The following is a 20224-nucleotide window of genomic DNA, read 5'->3' on the forward strand; positions in this document are numbered from 1 at the left end:
GGGACCTTTTTTCTTGTTAAACCTAAGTTTTGTGGTTTCTACAAAGATGCACAGTATTTCTCACTTCCGGTGAAGATCTCCCATGCCGTGCTAATATTTTTGTATATTTCAGAAAAATTTCATTTCATTTTAATTATTTGTAAAATCTACTAATTATTTCTACACAATTTTCTTTCAGTGCACTATTGTCTTCAGGCTTTTGTCAACTAAGCCCCAAAATGTCTAACTAAAATTATTTTACTGTCATAATTAAAAATAAATTGAAGAGAACACATCTTGCATTGAAGTAAAGTTCATAATTTGGGCTCAAACTGTTCACAACAGGATCTAAGATTGTGTGTGTGTGTGTGTGTGTGTGTGTGTGTGTGTGTGTGTGTGTGTGTGTGTGTGTGTGTAGGCCTACTTGTACAACTATCTTTGTGAGGACCAGTTTGAGTTTTAGACCATTGGAGTGAGGACAAAGAGAGTAAAGTGAGGACATTTTGGCCGGTCCTCACTTTCTGAGACCCCTTTAATGGCCTGTTTGAGGGTCAAGACTTGGTTTTAGGGATAAGGTTATAATTAGGTTAAAGGTAGGTTTAGGGAAAGGGTTCGGGTTAGGCACTTAGTTGTGATGGGTAAGGTTAGGGTAAGCAGCTAGAGATTGCATTGTGTCAATGAATGTCCTCATAAAGATAGATGTACAAGAATGTGTGTGTGTGAATATTGAATATAAATGGCAGTGGTTCAGGTGCTTAAATATATTACTGTTCAAAAATGTAAGGTGTCGGATGAGAGTGGGTGCAGTCTTAGGTAGGAGACGGTGCTGGTGGTCTAACTGACCTGTAGTTTGAGGTTCTGGGTATCTCTTTAGGAGTTACGGGGGAGAGCAGAGGTGGTGCAGAGGGCCGTCCTCTGGATGTGAGTCATCCAGGGTGCCTGTGAAAACTGTGGGAGCGTGGAAAGAACGGAGGAGAGGAAAGGAAGACTGGAGTGATGAAGTGATGCAGCTTTGAGAAAGAAGAGGAAGTGATGACGGGTTATGAGGGAGGTTCTGGATGTGTTTAGACATTTAGAAGACAATTAGTGTGGCGTCCTCAGTACTGGCCCTGAACCCTCCACAAGAGTTATGCTTTTTTGTGGCGGTGTTTTATTCTGTTTAAGGGCCGTGTCCCTAAGCAACATAGCCCTCCTTCATCCGTCTCGACGGTCTTCACTTGAAATATCTATATACTCCACAAACTATACTCACCCGTGACAGTGTTTTCAACCTTGAGCCATTCATTCTTCAAAAAATGTCTTCTGTAATATCTATGCTCATTAATGTGTCCTTACAGAGCATTGTTGATCCTCATCTGATCACGGAGAACTAGAACATGTTAGTCTGGAGTGCACCAAGACCTGCAAGAGAAAAATGAGTCACGCAGGGACGAATTTGAGGCAGGAAACTCAGTAACAGACAAATGTTCAAATAAAAAAAGTGAATAAACCTTTAAAAGAAACACTCATACTTTGCTTAAGGTATGTAATGTCACAACCCAAAAATTGTATGGTATTGTATTTAATTGTTTTGTTTCTGCTTTAGTAAATAAGCAGATTCCGATATCATCATAATTTATTTAATTTAAAAAAACATGAAAAATACATTAAAAGTGCATCTAAAAACTCGTGAAAAAAACTTTAAAAACAATGTGAGATGGTCTGTAAAAATGCTGTTGCAAATTGCATTATATCTTAAGCAGCCTGGCAGGGATGGAAGTTGCAGTTGTGTGTAATCAGATTTTTCTTGAACTAAGGCAAACCCAAGATGAGAAACACAAAACGTGTTTGCATTAATTGATATGAAGGGATCAATTGCCATATGTATTCTATAATATATAGTAATCAATGGCCCCATATATGAATGGTTAAATGAAGGAAGGAAGGAAGGAACTTGTTGAATCAAAGCAGCAACTTGGACTTTGCTAACCAGAAAATAAGTTTAGGCTATGTAAGAAAGGGGTCTGTCCACTGATCTTTTGAACTTTTTCTCCCTTTCTTTCCCCTCAGCTCGTTTACTGTGTATGTCCGCGTTGCCTCAGCATACTGTTTACTGTTGCTCTGAGTTATAAATACAATAGGGTTTCGTGTCTTTTACAACTCTCCTGCTCGAACGAATCTTGGATCATACGCGGGTAAATACCACCTATTACTCATGTTACTTTCCAGCACATTTGTAGGACACATCCAAGCATAGCGCCTCGTCACTGCATAACAATTAGATGTCTGAGTGTTCGCGCTCTGATGGAATTTTACTGATAACAGACAACGGTCGCCCTTGGATTTCGTGACTTCCAATTCATTCTTTATGTTAAGATAAAGGCGTACTGGGGATAATAACGTTGTCATTTCTTTAAGTTGACAGCGTGCCTCAAGACTGACGAGGATTCAGCTTTTTTCTTTTCCTATAGTACACACAAAACGAAGCTCAAAACTGTTTTGCACAGATGTAAGTATGGTACTTAAAACCATGTTTTTCCACTGTTTAGCTTTCAATACCACAGCTTTGCAGCAGCAGCAACAAGTCTCCCGAGAACTTAGTGCTACTTGGCAGAAAATAAGATTGTGAAATGTGATCTTACCTGACTTCTCCCTCAGCTGGGAAAGCAGCCAGATTTAAAATGTCCTAAACTGTACCGGCTTTGCGTAATGTTGACATATCACGCGCAATGTACGCACAGACAAGCGAAAAAAAGTGCACATTGCTGTCTTGGATGCGCAACTTTTCCTATGGTCATTCATTTTCACTCAGCATCTCGGGGTTGTAGTTACTGGTCAGTTTAATTGCCACATAAACTCGACCGCCTTCGCTTATTTCAATCACGTAAGATTCACGTTTCTCTGAGCGAGGGCACTGCGTAAATCTGTACAGGGGTTTTGGGTAAATCGCGACTGGTTGCTATTTGTCCTGTCGGCACAGTCACCAAGGTGTTAGAGAGTTTAAGCACGCGGATATTGCAAAGGGTTATTAGATTCATAAGTCACCCAAGTGGTGGGCGATCTTCTGAGCACGGCAGAAGTTCTCATATGATGACTTCAAACAAGACACATTACCTACCAGCATCTGTTGGAGTGTGTGGATATTAAGACACTTCTATCTCCAGGACAGCATAGGGGAAAATGGTAAGTAGCATGGAAATACTACACTTAAAGGAATAATTACTCCAAAAGGCATGGCTTGTGTTTACACTGTAGTGTTGGTAATCAAAAGAACAGATTTTGATGTACGACATTTACGAGTGCTCTCGTGCTTATGGACCCTAACGCTGAAGGCTACTTAAACAAGGGTTCAGGTTTGCTAACGTGAATGTAAAACTTTGTAATGTTGCTGTTTTCTGTGATTCGTAGGTAGAGACAAAAATCTGAGCGAGGCAAACGCAGACACATACACAGCCGTAGAGAATATAAATTCTAATTGGGGTTTTGCCTTTGTTGCGCTGTGTGCCAATCTGCGCTTTGATGCCTATTGGGCGTTTAGCCTTTATTCTGAATTTCATTTTTTTACAAGTGCTCTCTGTCAATGAAAAAGCAACATGTGTAGACATGTCCATCTGCCCTGCAGGACAAAAGCAGAGCACCAAGACGCTATAACTGTGTGATCTGGGGACATGGGTTTCAAGCCTTTTGGGGGGACTCCTTTTTAGAGGGTTATGAGCGACTTTTCAGATAAGTGATTCTTTTGATAAGAAAACCACCGACCAACATGTGATCAAATATTAACAGGACGGGCTTGCCAAGGATATATTCACGTGACAAGGCGTGGGGAAGCAATAGAGTAAAGCATTATCAAGTGGCACTTAACGAAAGTATAGATTTTGCCTCTAAGTAACCTTAGCTGTGCTATGATTTCAGCACTTTGGACAGAGGCACCGGAGTCGTTGAACGCTGAGGACTAACACGGAGTGAGTGGACATCGCCTTTTGTGTTTTGCAGTATTTTTGCCAAAGCTAGGGAATTGTTCCACTTTTTCCTTCTTTTTTTCGCTTTCGGAGGGAGACCGGTAAAAAAAAAAAAAAAAAAAAAAAAAAAAGCAAGCAAACGCGAGGAAACGCGAGGAAACGAACCAGTCGATAGTGGGGCTGCTTTGCGCTTGGAGTTTTGTCGCCACTTAGAGCATGTGAAAGTTGAAATGGTAGAGCTGCTGTAGTGTACGCGTACTTTGCAAGCTCCACTTGGTGCACAGTGTTTGATGGGAAATGCAAGTATTGGTCTTGGAGATCTAACCACTGATAGTGGTTGTCAGCTCTTAAAAAGGTAAGACCTGTTTGTTTTATTCACCCCTTTACTAGCAGTCGTTCTTGGGCAGATGTTTTACTTGCACTTGAAAAATTACACCACTTTACGTCGCCTATTTTAAGTTTGATTAGTGGTTACTGCTAGATAAAATGTTACGCTGTGAGGAACAGCTTTGGGTAGTGATGGTAGAGGGAAATGTTAAACTTACGTTATCATTTTACATTTTCCCTCTACTTACTCGTATGATTTTACTCTGACTAGAGCAGAAAACGTAGCGGTGACAAAGTTGTTCTGTCACGAAATCATAGAAACGGAATAATGCATGTATTTATATATAGGCTATCTCACAATTCACCCCTATAGAGTTGTTCACAATTAGCAGTTATTTTATATGAGTTGCTATTTATAGCGCAACACAAAATGAAGAAAGTAAATTGTACATGTAAGTGCGAAAACCAGCTGACTTTCCGTCCTCATCACAATCAAATGCTTGCGGAATTCTTGTTGTCTTAAATGCGCAATTGTCTAGCACACGCTTTTCTTTGCTGGCTGAATAATGGGGTATGTCTTTAATAAAATATACGACTCAGCACGAGCTGCCATCTAGCACTACATTGTCTTGCTGAAAACGAAAAGATCATGATCTATCTATCTATCTATCTATCTATCTATCTATCTATCTATCTATCTATCTATCTATCTATCTATCTGTCTATCTATCTATCTATCTATCTATCTATCTATCTATCTATCTATCTATCTATCTATCTATCTATCTATCTATCTATCTATCTATCTAATCTGTCTGTCTGTCTGTCTGTCTGTCTGTCTGTCTGTCCGTAGCAGTCATTCTCATCATCCTTTCTTATCAGCTAAATGTTGTTTTCGTTAGCATGGAGGGATAATTTATTCGTTGAATCGATCATAAAGTGGTGCAACCAGCCCTGTCAATGTAATCGCGGCTGTAGCATCTCCGCACTTCGTCATCGTGGACAGATTGCTAGTGTTTTTACTACGGACCGCTTCTCCGTTTCATTCATCCCGAGATTTCCACTCCTCTCCTCCAGCATCACCTGCTCATCTCGCTCCCAAGCGCACAGGTCTGTCTGTGCACACGCCGAACTGTTGGGAACCACTTAGAGCTAAAAGCTTTCGCCACAGATAACATATCATGTTAAAATATTTTGAATTGGCTCGCCAAAAATAGCCCGATGGTCAAAACATTATATGTGTGTGTGTGTGTGTGTGTGTGTGTGTTTGTGTGTTCATCTATATATTTCCAGTTAAAGTGAATAAGAATTTGGATAGGCGTGGTCAGATTTTGTTCAGACTGGGTTAGATGGAGCCACCGATAAGATTGCCTGATAAGGAAATGGCTGAGAGGGTGTCACGCGTATTGTGGAGAAAGCTGTGCAACACTGAGACGAAATTAGGACAGTCAGCGTTTTAAAGGAGCTTTTCGCTGATGATTTTCTGACTTTTATGCCGACTAAGTTTAGGAATTCGTCTCAGTTTCTGAAAGGGGTGAGCGGAGAATATTGGCTACGGTCGATTTTTTCTTTGTATCCAAGAATCTGATTAAAGGGTGAAGCGATTGAATGACAAACAGACAGATATGAAAGCCCACGGGCGCCTCAGCACTGCGTTAATCAAGAGTCTATCAGGCGGAAGACATTCAGTGTCTTCATTTAGCTGCTTTTAAATTATCCTTATGACTGTTTCTCTTTGTTCGAATGCATTAGCTTCTTTCATCACTGCTAAATCGGTAATTTCTCAATTAAACATTTATTTCCTTGTCATAATCGTACGAAACATGTTATCGAGAAAATCTCTGTTGTTACAAAAACAATGTATCGAACATCTGACTTTAAAGTGACAAATCAAGCGGGACAAGCAGCAGATGTTTTTTTTTTGGACTGGTCCGAAAATAATAGCAGCTGATATTATAACTCGATTTTATTATCGCTGTTTTATCATTGTGATCTTCGTAATACCCATGTCATTTATGGGCAAATTTTATAAGCATCATTATTGACATGCAACAAAACGGTCACGAGCGCCGTTTTTATGAGCAAATATTTCATGCATAATTTCATGTTTTTCAACGAAATAATGTCTGTTTTTGTTTATACAAATAATCCAGTGGTGAATGACTAAATACTTCTGCATAAAATATTAAATGTATTTTTAAAGCTTTGACTAGAGTGAAATGTTATTATTAAATTGTTCATTTTTGTCATTTATTGCACACCAAACGGCTTTTCATTTATTGAATGCATATGTTTTATTATTTATAAAATGAATGTATAATATCATTTTAGTTCATGAGACAGAGGGATAGAGATGTGGGTTGGTGGTGTGGGTGTGGGCATGTGGGGGGAGGGGGGCTGGAGGCGGATGCGGGGAGGGTGGGGGGTGCTGGGGGATGGCACGACACACTTTGTATGTACGGAAGGTTTTTTATAGAACTTTCTGCAATGTACGTCATCGGATCAGTCCATAAATGGGGTTGTGTTATCTAGCTGAGAATCTCCCTCTCCGCCCCCCTCCCCTCCGCTCTCCGATCGCTGCAGAGTTAAGGGTGGGCGTCAATAACAAATCTGAGCTTGGTAGATTTCAATTCAGACATCACATAATGCTATTGTATTGTGACATTATATTTCTACAGTTTAATCGGCGTTTACTTCGTCCTTGTTTGACTGACCGCCGCGGATGATCAGGGGATATTTATAAACTACATATGAAAATTGTTTTGTTTACGGAGAGCGGCTTTCCTAATGAACTTTTATAGAGATGTACCGACTTATTGCGCCCTGCTTCACTCGCGGGAGGAATTTATTATAGGCCTACTGAATATGCAGAGTTCCTCTGGGAAATAAAAGCGTGTGCTCGTCACAATAGCGAAAAAGAAAAAGGTCCGGTTTTTTTTTTTTTCATTTACTCCCTGCAAAGATTTTTTTTTTTTTTTTGCGAACAACAATAGTCTCACAATTTTGCTAACAACAAAAGCAATAACTATAAAAATAATATTCATCATTTTCATATTAAGATTAAGATTAATCACAATTTCTATAAATTGCAAATATAAGCAGGCTAATTAACTACGTGGTGCCAAAATAATTTGAGTGATACTTCCGATGCATTTAGTGTAATTATTCTGTGTTTATGGGGCTATTTGGACAAGTCTTAAGTCATTAGTCAATTAGCACCTCCGATTGCAGGTTTTCTGCGCAAGAAAACCTCAAGAGGCTTGAGGAATTGTGCGCGCGCTCAATACTAAGCAAGAGCGTGACTTGCTGTGCTCTAGCGCAAAGCGCTTATTCTGAAAGAGGTCGTGTGACATCTACACTTATGGTGTAATTCCTCAATAATCTGCTTGCTAGATATGTATATTTTTCTGTAATACTTTTGAAAAGAACTAAATGGAACACCACCATTTAGGCTGTTGTGACCCCATTGTATTTGTGTAGTGGGTTGTTTGTGTGTCTGTGAATGTGTGTATGGTATATACAATATTTATATTCTTGACCTCTGGTATGTATCTGCATCCAAGTTTCTTTGATGGGGTCTGTATGATGTGCTTTGCTAGTTGTTTGCCCCCCACCTGTGTGCTTTACTCACGGATATAAAATGGAGTGAATAGCTACAGAGCAGCATTAGTGCTGGTGCCTGGCAACTAAGGCTCCGCCAAGGAATCCTCTAACTATTCGCCAACGTCAATGCTTGGGTATGTATATGCAGGACTTCTCTAACATGTTTGCAATTTGCCTCTGCGCATGTTGGTTGAGAATGGCATCCCGACTGTGTTTGTGTCTGAGCCTGACTTTGATATACTTGCTTAATGCTATTTCTTAGGTCTCTAAAACAAGGGTGTTTAACAAAGCAAAGTTTTTTTTTTTTTTTTTTTTTCAACATTTGAATGTTTAACATTTCTTAGAGGTCATTTAGACTGCACTTCCTCTGCTATTGCTTTGTAGAACAGTGATTTTCATACTTCATAGACGGTTTTTCATTTCTCATCTTTATTCTCATCTGTGCTATTTCTCAAACTACACTATAAGTTTATAGTGGGTTTTTTAGATGCATTTGTTTGTATATTAACATATCCATATTTTAAATGGATATCCAAACTATGAATCTAGTAACCACTAAATGTGTAAAAGACAAGAAATGTCTGCCTAATTATGTAAATATGCTCACCCTTGACACATAAGGGTTTGTTGGGCAAGCAAAAGGCTAGATTACCAGAGGATGTGTGTACAAAAGGATAAAGTGCAGCAGAGGGCTTATACCCAACGGATACATTACCAGTGTAGCTGGTGTATGCTGCAAGGGATAGATTACAGTTACGTGGATTGTATAGCTCATTGTGTGTATGTGCTAAAGTGGATATCTAAGTGTGTAGTCCTATAATGTAGCTGCTATAAGTCAAGACTTTGAGATCTTTATCTCACACGGCTGGCCGCTGTTGACCACCTTCAGCCGTTTATTGAAAACAGGGACCTGTTGCATCTTGCTATTGGAGAGATGAGCACTGCGCAATTCTTCAGTGTACAGAGTGGGTCTAGAATGAGAGACGGTGATGTGAGTCACACAAAGCACTGCCCAAACTCACTTCACTAAAGACAGCAAGCCGAAGAAACAGAGACAGGCACCCAGGAATGTGAAAACTTAAATTCCAAAAAGTGACTCACTCATTTCAATGCAATGACAAAATGGAAAGACAGAACCCACTTGAACAAGTGTACGTACTTAAATGTACACTCCACATTACAGTCCAAACAACACTAAATCATTGACGTGGGCTGAGTTTTATAAGATATACTCTGCATGATTTACACGTTTTTCACGTTCGTCATTCATATTTTTGTTGACATTCATATTTCGTGTGGTAAATGTTTGTGAACACTTGGCTACGCTCTTAAAAAATAAAGATTCCAAAAGGATGTTTTCGCAGCGATGCCATAGAACCTGCTTAATTCAACAATGTAAAGAACTTTTATTTTTAAGAGTGTGCTTCAGTTTGAAACCTGGTGCCATGCTGACAAACATTTTGTGATTTTTGTTTTTCATTGCAGCGCTGATGGTCAAAAAGGGCATTGTTCACTTTCCTGTACTCTGTGACACTACTGTGATGTGTTTGATGAATGTTATAAACTAACTTTATTGGCCTGTCACACTAATATCTGGTCTAGTTTTCTAATTTTCTAGCAGTGGCTCAAAACTCTTTTTTTCTCAAAGTGACTCATGAAGAAGCCATCACCTCTGTTTTTACAACTATTTTTGATACTCTAAAAGTTTTATCTTGCCCTGAAATAGCATAAACTATTCCACCATTTCAGGTTTGTATAAGACACTGATCACCTTCATTAGGTCTCACAATGCAACTTCAGAATCCTATTTTGCCATTATGTGGAAGACCTGTTCTGATGGTTCCAGGATGGAATACGCTACGATGGGTCAAGACAGCACACAAGACAACAGAGGGAGAGATTTTGAGAAAGCTGAGGTGACGTCATTAGCGACCCGACCTATTGGATAGAGACACGGCCATCGCTTCTGACGCCGCTCCGACTCTCTCAACATTCAACACTTTGAACGTGTCGATCCTGATCATCAAGTTTCAACCAACGTTTCGGCTATAATGCCCACACTGTATGTTTTGTCAACATTTTTATGGATCGTAAAGTTTTCACAAAGTTGCAGCGAATGAAAGTCAAGGTCTTCCCACAGTTCATCTCTTGCTGTATTCTCATTAGTCCATATGTCCACTTTGTGGTTATCATAGTTCTTTCTGTGGTGGTGTCAACTTTGTGCTGTATGTGCAGTTCTGATCGAGATCCATGTTGTTTTTGTGCTCCTAATGAGAAGCAGAGTGATTTATTTATGGATTACCTAGCTGGAACAGCCCTAATGCGCAGTGTGAGAGTGTACATGAGTGTGTGTGTGTGTGTGTGTGTGTGTGTTTTACCTCTCTTGGAGTCATGTCGCTCAGTAATTGCTGATGCAACTCTTTGTCATCCAGGGTTTGCCCTCTCCTCCTGTGAGCCTATGGGATGAGTTATATTCATCCTGGCTTGTCCCTATAGGAGAGAGGAAGGGAGCTGTAAGCATGAATATGTCGAAAGGAGTGAAGGAAAATGTATATTTGTGAAAGTATTTAAGTTTAGCAGCGCAAAAACATGGAAGATGAGAAGGAGAAAGAGAAAGAGGGAGTTTTTGTGTGTGTGTGAGAGAGAGAGAGAGAGAGAGAGAGAGAGAGAGAGAGGAGGCAGGTGTTAGCATCCACTCTCATGCTGGGAACAGCTAGGTTTGAAACCGCTCCACCTCATTACCTTATGCAGAGAAAAATCATCATCACTATACATGAAACTCATCAATATAAATCTTGCATTGGACGAGATCCAAAAGCACTTGGAGCTCAGAGTCTTGGTGAAAGTATTGGGCTAATGATGTGGTACAGCATGGGGTGAAAAGAACAAAGAATGCTTTCCCTAAACTCTCCCTGGAAGGTCATTTTAAATACTACATAGAATAAATGGCAAAGTTGCAGTTGAAGAGCAACATTATATCACCCTCCTGTTGGTTTGAACATATTTGACCATTTACCTTACACATACTGACACTGGAAGAACAATGAATAGTTTTAAAAGCAATGAACCAACATCTGGTACATAAGCTCCTTTGGCAGACAGAGGGGCTCAAACTGACAATAGTTTAAAATATCACATACAAAGATGGCCAGGGAATAATAGATCCTTGATGTGGCGGGGACAAGGAGTGAGCTCTTTACTTTGAAGCTACCTTTGTGGAGTCACAATTGCAAATATCAATTTCAGCAGATGATCTATAGTCTTGTCACAAAAAGGTGTTTCATATTAACCTACGGCTGTCCATTAGGAAGCTATTGCAGCATTTGGTGGCAGCAAAGCCAATGAATTGAAAGTGCAATGAACTGATGAGATTTAGATGGCAAATGTAATAACTTAAAACCATCTTTTAAATTGAGAACGGCAAATGTAATAACTTAAAACCATAAATTATTATTTTACAGGTTTTACGAATTAAGCTAAAACTAAACAGATTTCAGGTGTTCACCTGTGGCCAATTTCTGATGTCTAGATAGCCTACAAATAGCCTTGTCAACGAAAATGAAACAAAACACTAGCCTATGTGATTCACTCTGTATCGGCATACAAAGGAATCGTGTATATATAGCCTACCTTTATTCTACAAGACGAAGAGAAGGAACACATATCAAAAACCCACATTGATTGTTTATCAGTTGAAGGAGCATTTAAGAGAAGAAAGCGATGACTTCAAAAACGACGGATATATTATATATATATATATATATATATATATATATATATATATATATATATATATATATATATATATATATATATATATATATATATATATATAAAATAAAAACATTTTCAGGCTCAGTATGTTCAGGAATTATGAAGGTTTCTCTCATATGTTGCTCTTTGGCTAAACGCCACAATAACATTCTTTCCGGTTATTCGTAAGGCATAAGTGCCTCACTCGGTAGGAGCTCGGTCGCGCTCTAGCTGGAGTCACATGTTGCAACGTCACGGCAGTAGTTAGTTACTGTAGTCGCGAGGAATGAAGCCGTCATTTCAAGCTGGAGAGCTCTCTCAATGCGCACTACACCGCGAGCGCTCATCATGCCATCCAACTGCTTCAACCCAACTCCAAAGGATCCGCTCAGTCATGGGAGTCCATTACCTCAACCATGCAATTTCCACTATCAATAATTTAATCTATTTGCTCAAAAGCTGAAGAGACTATTTGCAGCTGCTGCTTGGCGAAGAGCGGGCGAATATCGCAAACTAGTTACGCGGAGGGCTTATCCAAAACATCCCAGATGACACTGTCCTCCTGAATGGTCTCCTTTACGACTGGACAGTAAAGGTAGGTTTTTTTGTGCGGAAAAGAGTGATAACTGCAGGTTTTGTAGCCTACTGACTGCGTCTGAAATGAGAAGGGGAGTTAGGAAAAAGTAATCAAGTGTTGGATCATGCAGCGGCAACATGAAACGGTATCCTCGATCGCGTTCATTAATACGATACAGCCTTATTATGTTGATTGAATTTCTGTTAGGGGTCAGTAGAACCAAAAAGTTGTTTTTGCTTATTATCCAGGGCTATTATCTGTTAATCCTTGTAGCTTTTATCTGTTCAACTGTTTATTAGTTAGTTTTACTGATATAGCCTGTTTTACGTATTAATAGCGTATTAAAGTTTCACCAAACGGCATAGCATAGGTTATTTATTCATAAGGACAGACAGTTTAAGCGAAAACTAGGCTATCTATAAGAACGTTCAGAGAATAAATGCGTTTGGTGAATTCAATGAGACTTGGAAGAACATGAAACTTGAGATCATCGTTTAGGTTTACCGTGTAGGAACAGATGAACTCCCAAAGCAAACATCAAGTTTTCGAATTAAAAACTAACAAATAAATTATAGTTCTAGGCTGCTTTTTGGATGTTAACTGGACAACACTGCTTGAACAAAATTACACTTAAGTTGATTTCCAAACATTTTCTCCAAATCCTAATTGACTCTAATGCGTGTTGTAATTTATGATGCTTATGTACACACACTATTCTGTTTGTAATTTGTTTAGATGAAAAGCATATAGATAATATAGGCTGCAGCAAAGAAAGCAGGCACATTTATTCTTATAGCTATCTGGTAGCCTCATTAATCTGCGTTCTCTTTGAGTGAGCGTATATGTTTATGTGACAGAAAGAGAGAGAGAGATGTTTCTCATGCTAGGCTTTTCTGCTTGCCTTCACTTCAAATGAGCTTTGTGTAGACGAATGCGCCATCTAGTGCAGAAGTGTTGTAAAGGCTATTAACAAGTAAAGGATGGATTGTGTGGATGCCGCTGTTTTAAGAGAATCCTCTCTCTGACACCACTTTTCAAGTTTAGAAACTGTAATGTGACAAAGTTGATAGCCTATTTCCAGCACCACCGCGGCTTGAGAAGTAACTTGTTAGCCTATGCGTAGGTTACTTGGATATGTTTTCAATTCCCTCGAAAGTTCTCGGAAAAAAACTCAATCTCTACTAACATATAGAATGGCAAATCTGAGGTGATATTTCCCTCGCGGATCCTGTTCGCCAATGCGTTGCCCTTTCTCCTGTTACGAGAAAAGACGAAACTTATACATAAATTATTACAGCACTAATGTTTAATTTGTCTTTGTCTTCTGCCTTTCAGCTTTAGAGCCACATTTACAATCGAGCGAATTAGATTGGCTTTCAGTGGGGTCGTGTATTTTAGAGGGCTTTTAAATGAATTTCAACTGTTCTGTTTATAATAGCCTATTTAATTTTAGCCAATGGGTGTAATAATCTGTTGAGGTTCGTTTTACGCAACTAAACGTGCCACTATTACCGTTAGCTAAACGTCAATAAAAACTTTTAAACGAAACATTTATTATGATATATCTGTGAATATGTAAATCTATAGGCTAAAGAAGTGATAAATAGTGACTTGCTTTTCTACTTACCGCCCGAAACTGATCGTATTGCGCTTGCGCAACTTTTTGTTGTTATGGTTACCTTTTCTAGCGAAAGCGACTTCCGGTGAAAGTGCAGGTGAATCTAACTTTTATCACTGGTGAGGTGATGATAAAACACCGCTTAAAGCTGTATAGTCTTGTAATGGAAATATATATATTTTACTAAGACCCCCACCCCATATCACATTATTGATGTGAGCTACACCGCGTCTTAGTTCGTCTAAAAATGTCAAATTTACATTTTTTATTTATTTTATTTTTTACAAAAGTTAGTTTTCAGCAGCACTCATACTAATATAAAATACTGTAGTTTTGAATGTGAGGGGGCTCACTCTTGTTGCTTTTGTACATTGCATTTTTATCGTTATTTGTAGGCTATAGTTTGGGATAGACAAGATAGAGGCCTTGATATCCTTAAAAAAGCTCCAACTCAAACTCTTTGAAAAAACTTGCTTTTGAAGACAAAGATTTCACCACAGATGAATAGAGAGTTGTCCCTTGTTGAGTTACCACTAATGCCAGATTGTAACTGTTATGAATTCCACATTTTAATGTGTTCTCAAAGTCAGAATAATAATTAACAGCTGCGACACCTGTGTGAGCTTAGGTGATGCACGCTACAGTTCATTGAAACAAGTACACCAAAGCAATCTAAAATCTTTTCTTATGCTACAAGCATTTTCCCCCAACCTTTGTTCTTTTCAAATATTTAATCATGCATTGTTAAGTATCTTGCCCTAAGGAGTGAATGCTTCTTCTTTTTTTCTATTTTCCTTTAGAGTGCTAAGACCAACAGAAAAGTGTCTGTTACCACAATACTTTTAAGTTGGAAGATCCTTATACATCTGTCATGAGTGCTTTTTTCTCCTAACCCTTACATGGCATGGAGATTTAAGCAAATACCGTTGTGGGGGAATCAGGATCATGTAGACCAATCTGTCCTGTCCTACCTGCCACTCTCCAAACAATTGAGCAGGTGCATGTCGACTTTTGCCAAAACTATAGAGCTGCCACTCATGCCCAATTAGAGTACAATCATGTTTTACAGTGAAAGGTGTTTGAACGTGCTCCTATAAGCCCTGACCACAAGGATCAAATACAGCTGTGTGGATGAAGTATTTCATCAAGATTACTTTGTAGATTGAGAGCTTGAAAGATCACTGCAGACTGAATGGTTTCTCATAAGAGTTTTGATTGATGGAACCTTGTTTGTAGTATTTTCAATGCCCTATAATGAATCTGGCTTCAAAGGTCCAACAAACAGGACTCGAAAAGCATGAATTAGCAGCTTTGTTAACATGACAGTCTAACAGATTATCTCAGCATCAACCATGAAAGTCATCTCCTTCATTTAGACATTTAAACACCTGAAACCGTGACTATTCTTTTATTATTCTTTTTTTTTTTTGTGACGGCTGCTACCACATAACCGCTCTCTTTCTGTGACCCATCAAAACCACCTGTACTCTCTCTATACACAAACACACTTAATGTTTGCACATCGTACCATACGATGACAGGATATTGATATTACATTATCATACGCAGTTCAAACACACGCATATTAAAGCAGAACAAACATGTCCGTCAAGGTAATCTTGTCTTCCCTCGCTGCTTTGAATGAGACAGAAGGTCTCAGTTATTGCCAACTCAATCCCAGAGCAATAAAGTGATTCATCGTCTAGATTACGTTTTAACAGGAAGTTGATTGAGAGTGTAATCCATATTGATTCTCTTGATGGAAACAGGAAATAGCAGAGTTAGAAATAAAATCGTGTGTTGTTCCTGGTGAGAAGGGACCCCAGAGGGAAATGGAAAGCAATTGCGAGCTGATGAGTGGCACTGCCCCCTAGCACCACTCCTTCTAGCCCCACCGCCCTTTTCCTCTCATCCCCCTTTGAGACCAGAGAGAGACGTCATCAGGGTTGTTGTGTTCTTGGCCTCCAAACCCCTGCCACACAACTACACACCGGTGCTCTGGTCTAATTAGGAGGGAAATATACAATTTAGTCAGCTTTTCAAAGTTCAGTAATCAACAATAACTGACCTTTTACATGATACTGCAAGCCAAGTAGCTCTGTAATATATTTATTAAGGTGATGTATCACCAGTAGGATTTGGATGAGAGATGACATTGGTACTCCACCTGCTGTCAGGTAGGCAACATTAGGGATTTGGGTGTCAGCATGACTGATGCTGGTATTTCATTCAGAAGCCTCCACAATATATATATATATAAATACTTCGCTCATTAGGGAGACGGCAGATGTTTGCTAATTGGGATCATCCTGAAACTGGGGCGGTTACTGGGCTACGCTTCTCTGTGTGTGCGTAAACCTTGAGAGTAGGAACGCTGACAATAATCCATCCATCCTCACAGGCACGCCACATCTGGAGGAATGAAATAAGACAGAATCATTGAATAATCCTCAGGCAGGCACTTTAAATTCTTCGCTATATTCAGCAGAGGTAATTGCTGACAATGTAAGAAGCTTTTTCCATTACGGGGAAAGCTGACAGACTGAAGTATCTTTTCATGCCTGCAGAAGCAGCTTGTACACACATTTTGCATGCTGCCTGATTTGATTAAGATTGATCTGTCCTCTACAGCTGTATCCTCGGCTCTGGGTTTTTCCATGCGTGTTTTTGACCATTTGAGAGGAGAGATTAAAGATGCTTCCATCTCATCTCCCTAGCTAAACACACACACACACACACACATTGACGCACACATGCTCACACACGCCCCTCGTGGACTGCAACGTCACTGAGCGAGGGGACTTTGAGCTCATTAAGTAGAGGGCTGTGATATTCTGAATCGAGACTGTGGGACTCCCAACCGGCCTATTTATAGAAAGCACATCTCCATGGCAGTCATCTCTGCGCTAGCAAATCGCAGCCGTGGCCCCAGACACCAATTAAGAATGAAACAAATGCCTTTTAGACAGGGCGTGTCCCTTCTTGTCTCCTGCTGGCCCGTACTGCCTTCTGCTCTGGGAGCGGATCCTCCCTCTGCCTCTTCCTGAGGCTGCGTGGGGCATCAGGAGGACAGCACGCAGAGAACTGGCGAAGCCTTGCTGCGGTGCTGGATATTTTTAAATGCACCCCCCTCCACCCCCCTTACCCCAGCCCTACCTCTCCTCTTCTCCTTCTCCTTAGGAAAGTGCGAGTAATGGGTGTCTTTTTTTGTTGTTGTGTATGCATGTTCCCCTGTCTGTTCGTATGTGTCGGGATGCCGTTGGATGCAATGAATCACAGCGACTTATAGAGGGACTTCAGAGAGGTAAGAGAAAGCTGCGGAGGGGTTCGCAGAGAGGAAATGAGAGAGATGAGGGATCAAATAGGTTTCCTATAATTGTAATTTATTTGCATTGATTTTGTAGCCAGGAAAAATTCCATTGACTGAAACATGGCAGTTTGTGTGTAGGTTTGAAAGGATAAATGAATGACTGGCATCTTTTCTCCTTATCTCTGTCTCGTTCTCTGATCACTTGATTTCAAATCTCTCTCTGTTCCTTACAGTGTCTTTCCATATCCCTCTCTGGTCCTTTGTCTCTCTGTTTCAGTTTTAAACTCTCTTAGTTGGAAAGATAATCATCTGTGTGGCATCGTAGTGTGCAGGCTTGTTCTTCCAAATTTGTCCTGCTCAGTTCATTCCAGAGAAGTTTAGATGTTTGTTTTACATTTAAGCAGTATGTAAAGTTCATCCTTAACTTGAATTTTATAATCATAAATAATGATAATAATAATAATACAATTATATTATTTAAATAAGAACAATATATCATTTTAATAATATCACATTTTAAAATACAATTATTTCAGCATTGGATTACTCATGCAAACTAGACACTGTTCTGTCATTTTTTGGTGGGATTTGACATGTCACCTATTTCTGCTCCGTCTGAAAGTCACACAAGCAGTTCACACACCTCTAAGGGAAGAGTGGAGGAGGCAAGGGAGCAGGAGAGAGTGGAGGAGGAGGAAGGGAAGGGGAAGAGAGAGACGGAGGAGAGTGGGAGCAGTTCTCTGGTGTCCTCCTAATGATACTCCAGGGTCTCTGAATTTAGCCTGCTGCATTTGCTGCTAAGGGGGAAGGGGGGCGTGAAAGTGCAGGTGGATGAATGGGGATGGAGAAAGTGTGCAGTGTTTGTTGCACTCCCGTGGGCCAGTAACTAAAAATGAATCAAAGAAATAACAAGTTGGCAGGTTGTGTTTGTGTCACGCTTTGTACATGCGTTACGGAAATGATTTGCGATCTCAGTTTCATTGGCCACACAATAACCACACAAGACTATTAATCTTTCTTTGATTAGGGGAGAAGTGTTTCACGTAATGTTATATGCAGTATCTTGAACGAAAATGGTTTCTTTACGTTGTGTTTTCTCTTCCTCCCTCCCCTTTTTCACTCCCCCATCCCTCTTGTCTTTCCCCTTTTGCTGTCTCCAGTTCCAACAGGTTAGAAGAGTGATGACCATCCTGTTTGTTACTATGGTTATTTCATACATCAGTTGCATGAGAGCTGCGCCCGTGAGAGAGATCCCGGGCCTGCAGGGGGGCCACTGGGCCGAGAGCTACCTGGACGCCGCTGCCGCCTCCGCTGCTGCCGTCACCTCAGGCAGCCGAGGCCACGGGACTCCACAGAGTGGGGGCGGGCTGCCCTCGCTTACGGACACTTTCGAGCAGGTGATTGAGGAGTTGCTTGAGGGGGAAGGGGAGGCGACGCAGCAACTGGGGCCCGGGGCCGACCAGGGCCAAGGAGGGGGCGGTCCCGCAGCCACGGCAGACTCGAAGGACGTTGACCTGTATGCCTCGCGGGTGATGATCAGCAACCAAGTGCCTTTGGAGCCGCCGTTACTCTTTCTCTTGGAGGAATACAAAAACTACCTGGACGCCGCCAACATGTCGATGCGCGTGCGGCGGCACTCGGACCCCGCACGGCGAGGGGAGCTCAGCGTTTGTGACAGTATTAGCCAGTGGGTGACGGCTGTGGACAAAAAGACGGCCATAGACATGTCGGGCCAGACAGTCACCGTTCTGGAGAAGGTCCCTGTGACTAACGGTCAGCTGAAGCAATACTTTTACGAGACCAAATGCAACCCCTTGGGGTACACAAAGGAGGGCTGCCGAGGAATAGACAAGCGGCACTATAACTCGCAATGCCGGACAACCCAGTCTTACGTGCGAGCCCTTACCATGGATAGCAAAAGGAAGATCGGCTGGCGGTTTATACGGATAGACACTTCGTGTGTATGCACATTGACCATTAAAAGGGGCAGATAGTGTACACAATGTATAGATTTTATTGAGAGTTCTAAAAAAGAGAGAGAAAAGAGAAAATATCTATTTGTATATATACATAACAGGGTAAATTATTCCGTCAGATGAAAATTTTATGGACTGCATGTAAAAAAGATGAAGTTTATACAGTAAAAGTGATACTACAGTCTATTTATTGAACATATTCATGACCTTGTAAACAATTAAAAAAAGATCTGATCAGTCATTTGCGCCCAGTTCAAATTACTATATCACATTCCTCGAGACATTGTGTTTTTTACGTTGCCAAGATTTTGAGAGATGAGGAGAGGAGGGGGTGAGGAAGAATTACATTCAAGAAAAGAAAAAAAAAAAAATGAAAAGAAAAAAAAACTTGCATGCTGCTTCAATTGTGAATTCAGAAACTGTCCACTTTGGGAAAACAAGGAAACGATTTCCGACCAAAACATTCCGTTTACATTCTCAACCGTAACAGGATTTCCTCCTCTCAGTACTCTGTCTGTTTACTATCCTCAACTTCTCAAGGTAATGTTGGAAATACATACTATGTCAAGGTGCTGTTGTCAAAGCTTTGCTGTTTATTTTTTTATCCCCACAAGATGAAAAAAGTATATATAAAATATATATAAAAATTTATTCATTGACATGTGTTCTGGATTAATATAATTCATTTTGTATGTTGTGAAGTTGTTTGCAATATTAAATTGAAATATTTGAAGAAATAAAATTACTATAGGCAACTGAAAAACAAAAGCAATGTCAATAAAGTTTGAGCTCTCGCTTTGCAGGTCTAAATTTGGCACAAGTTTGGAGAGAACATCTTCTCTCGCAACGAACATACATTGGATCCTACATTCAAATGATTTCAGAAGGGATAAAACATTTTTTCAGAATTTATCTCTCATCATATATATCAGTATAATTGAGCAGATGAAATGCTAGTTTGAAATTTTGCATTGGAATTTTGCAAATGCAGATGAAGACATATGCAATGTAGTTTCGACTCTCTTCCACGGAAGAACAAATAGTCCAGAGAGTTCTCAGGTAAGACTTATTCTAAAATAAGTAAATTCTCTGGAAACCAGTCCCTCATGTAATGTTGTCCAGTCAGTGAGTACAGGCCTTCAT

At 40.1% G+C, this 20224-nt stretch overlaps 1 protein-coding gene across 1 annotated transcript; it reads left to right on the top strand.

The window, feature by feature from the left end:
- The first annotated feature begins 11821 nt into the window (after nt 1-11821).
- bdnf (brain-derived neurotrophic factor) lies at nt 11822-19544 on the top strand. The gene is made up of 2 exons (XM_081357004.1): nt 11822-12195; nt 18266-19544. Exon 2 carries the CDS (start codon nt 18287-18289, stop codon nt 19097-19099), a length of 813 nt encoding a protein of 270 aa, XP_081213130.1. The 5' UTR covers nt 11822-12195; nt 18266-18286; the 3' UTR covers nt 19100-19544.
- The last annotated feature ends 680 nt before the right edge of the window (nt 19545-20224 follow it).

The sequence above is a fragment of the Scardinius erythrophthalmus genome, assembly GCF_964197995.2.
Source record: "Scardinius erythrophthalmus genome assembly, chromosome: 2".
Classification (NCBI taxonomy): Eukaryota; Metazoa; Chordata; class Actinopteri; order Cypriniformes; family Leuciscidae; genus Scardinius; species Scardinius erythrophthalmus.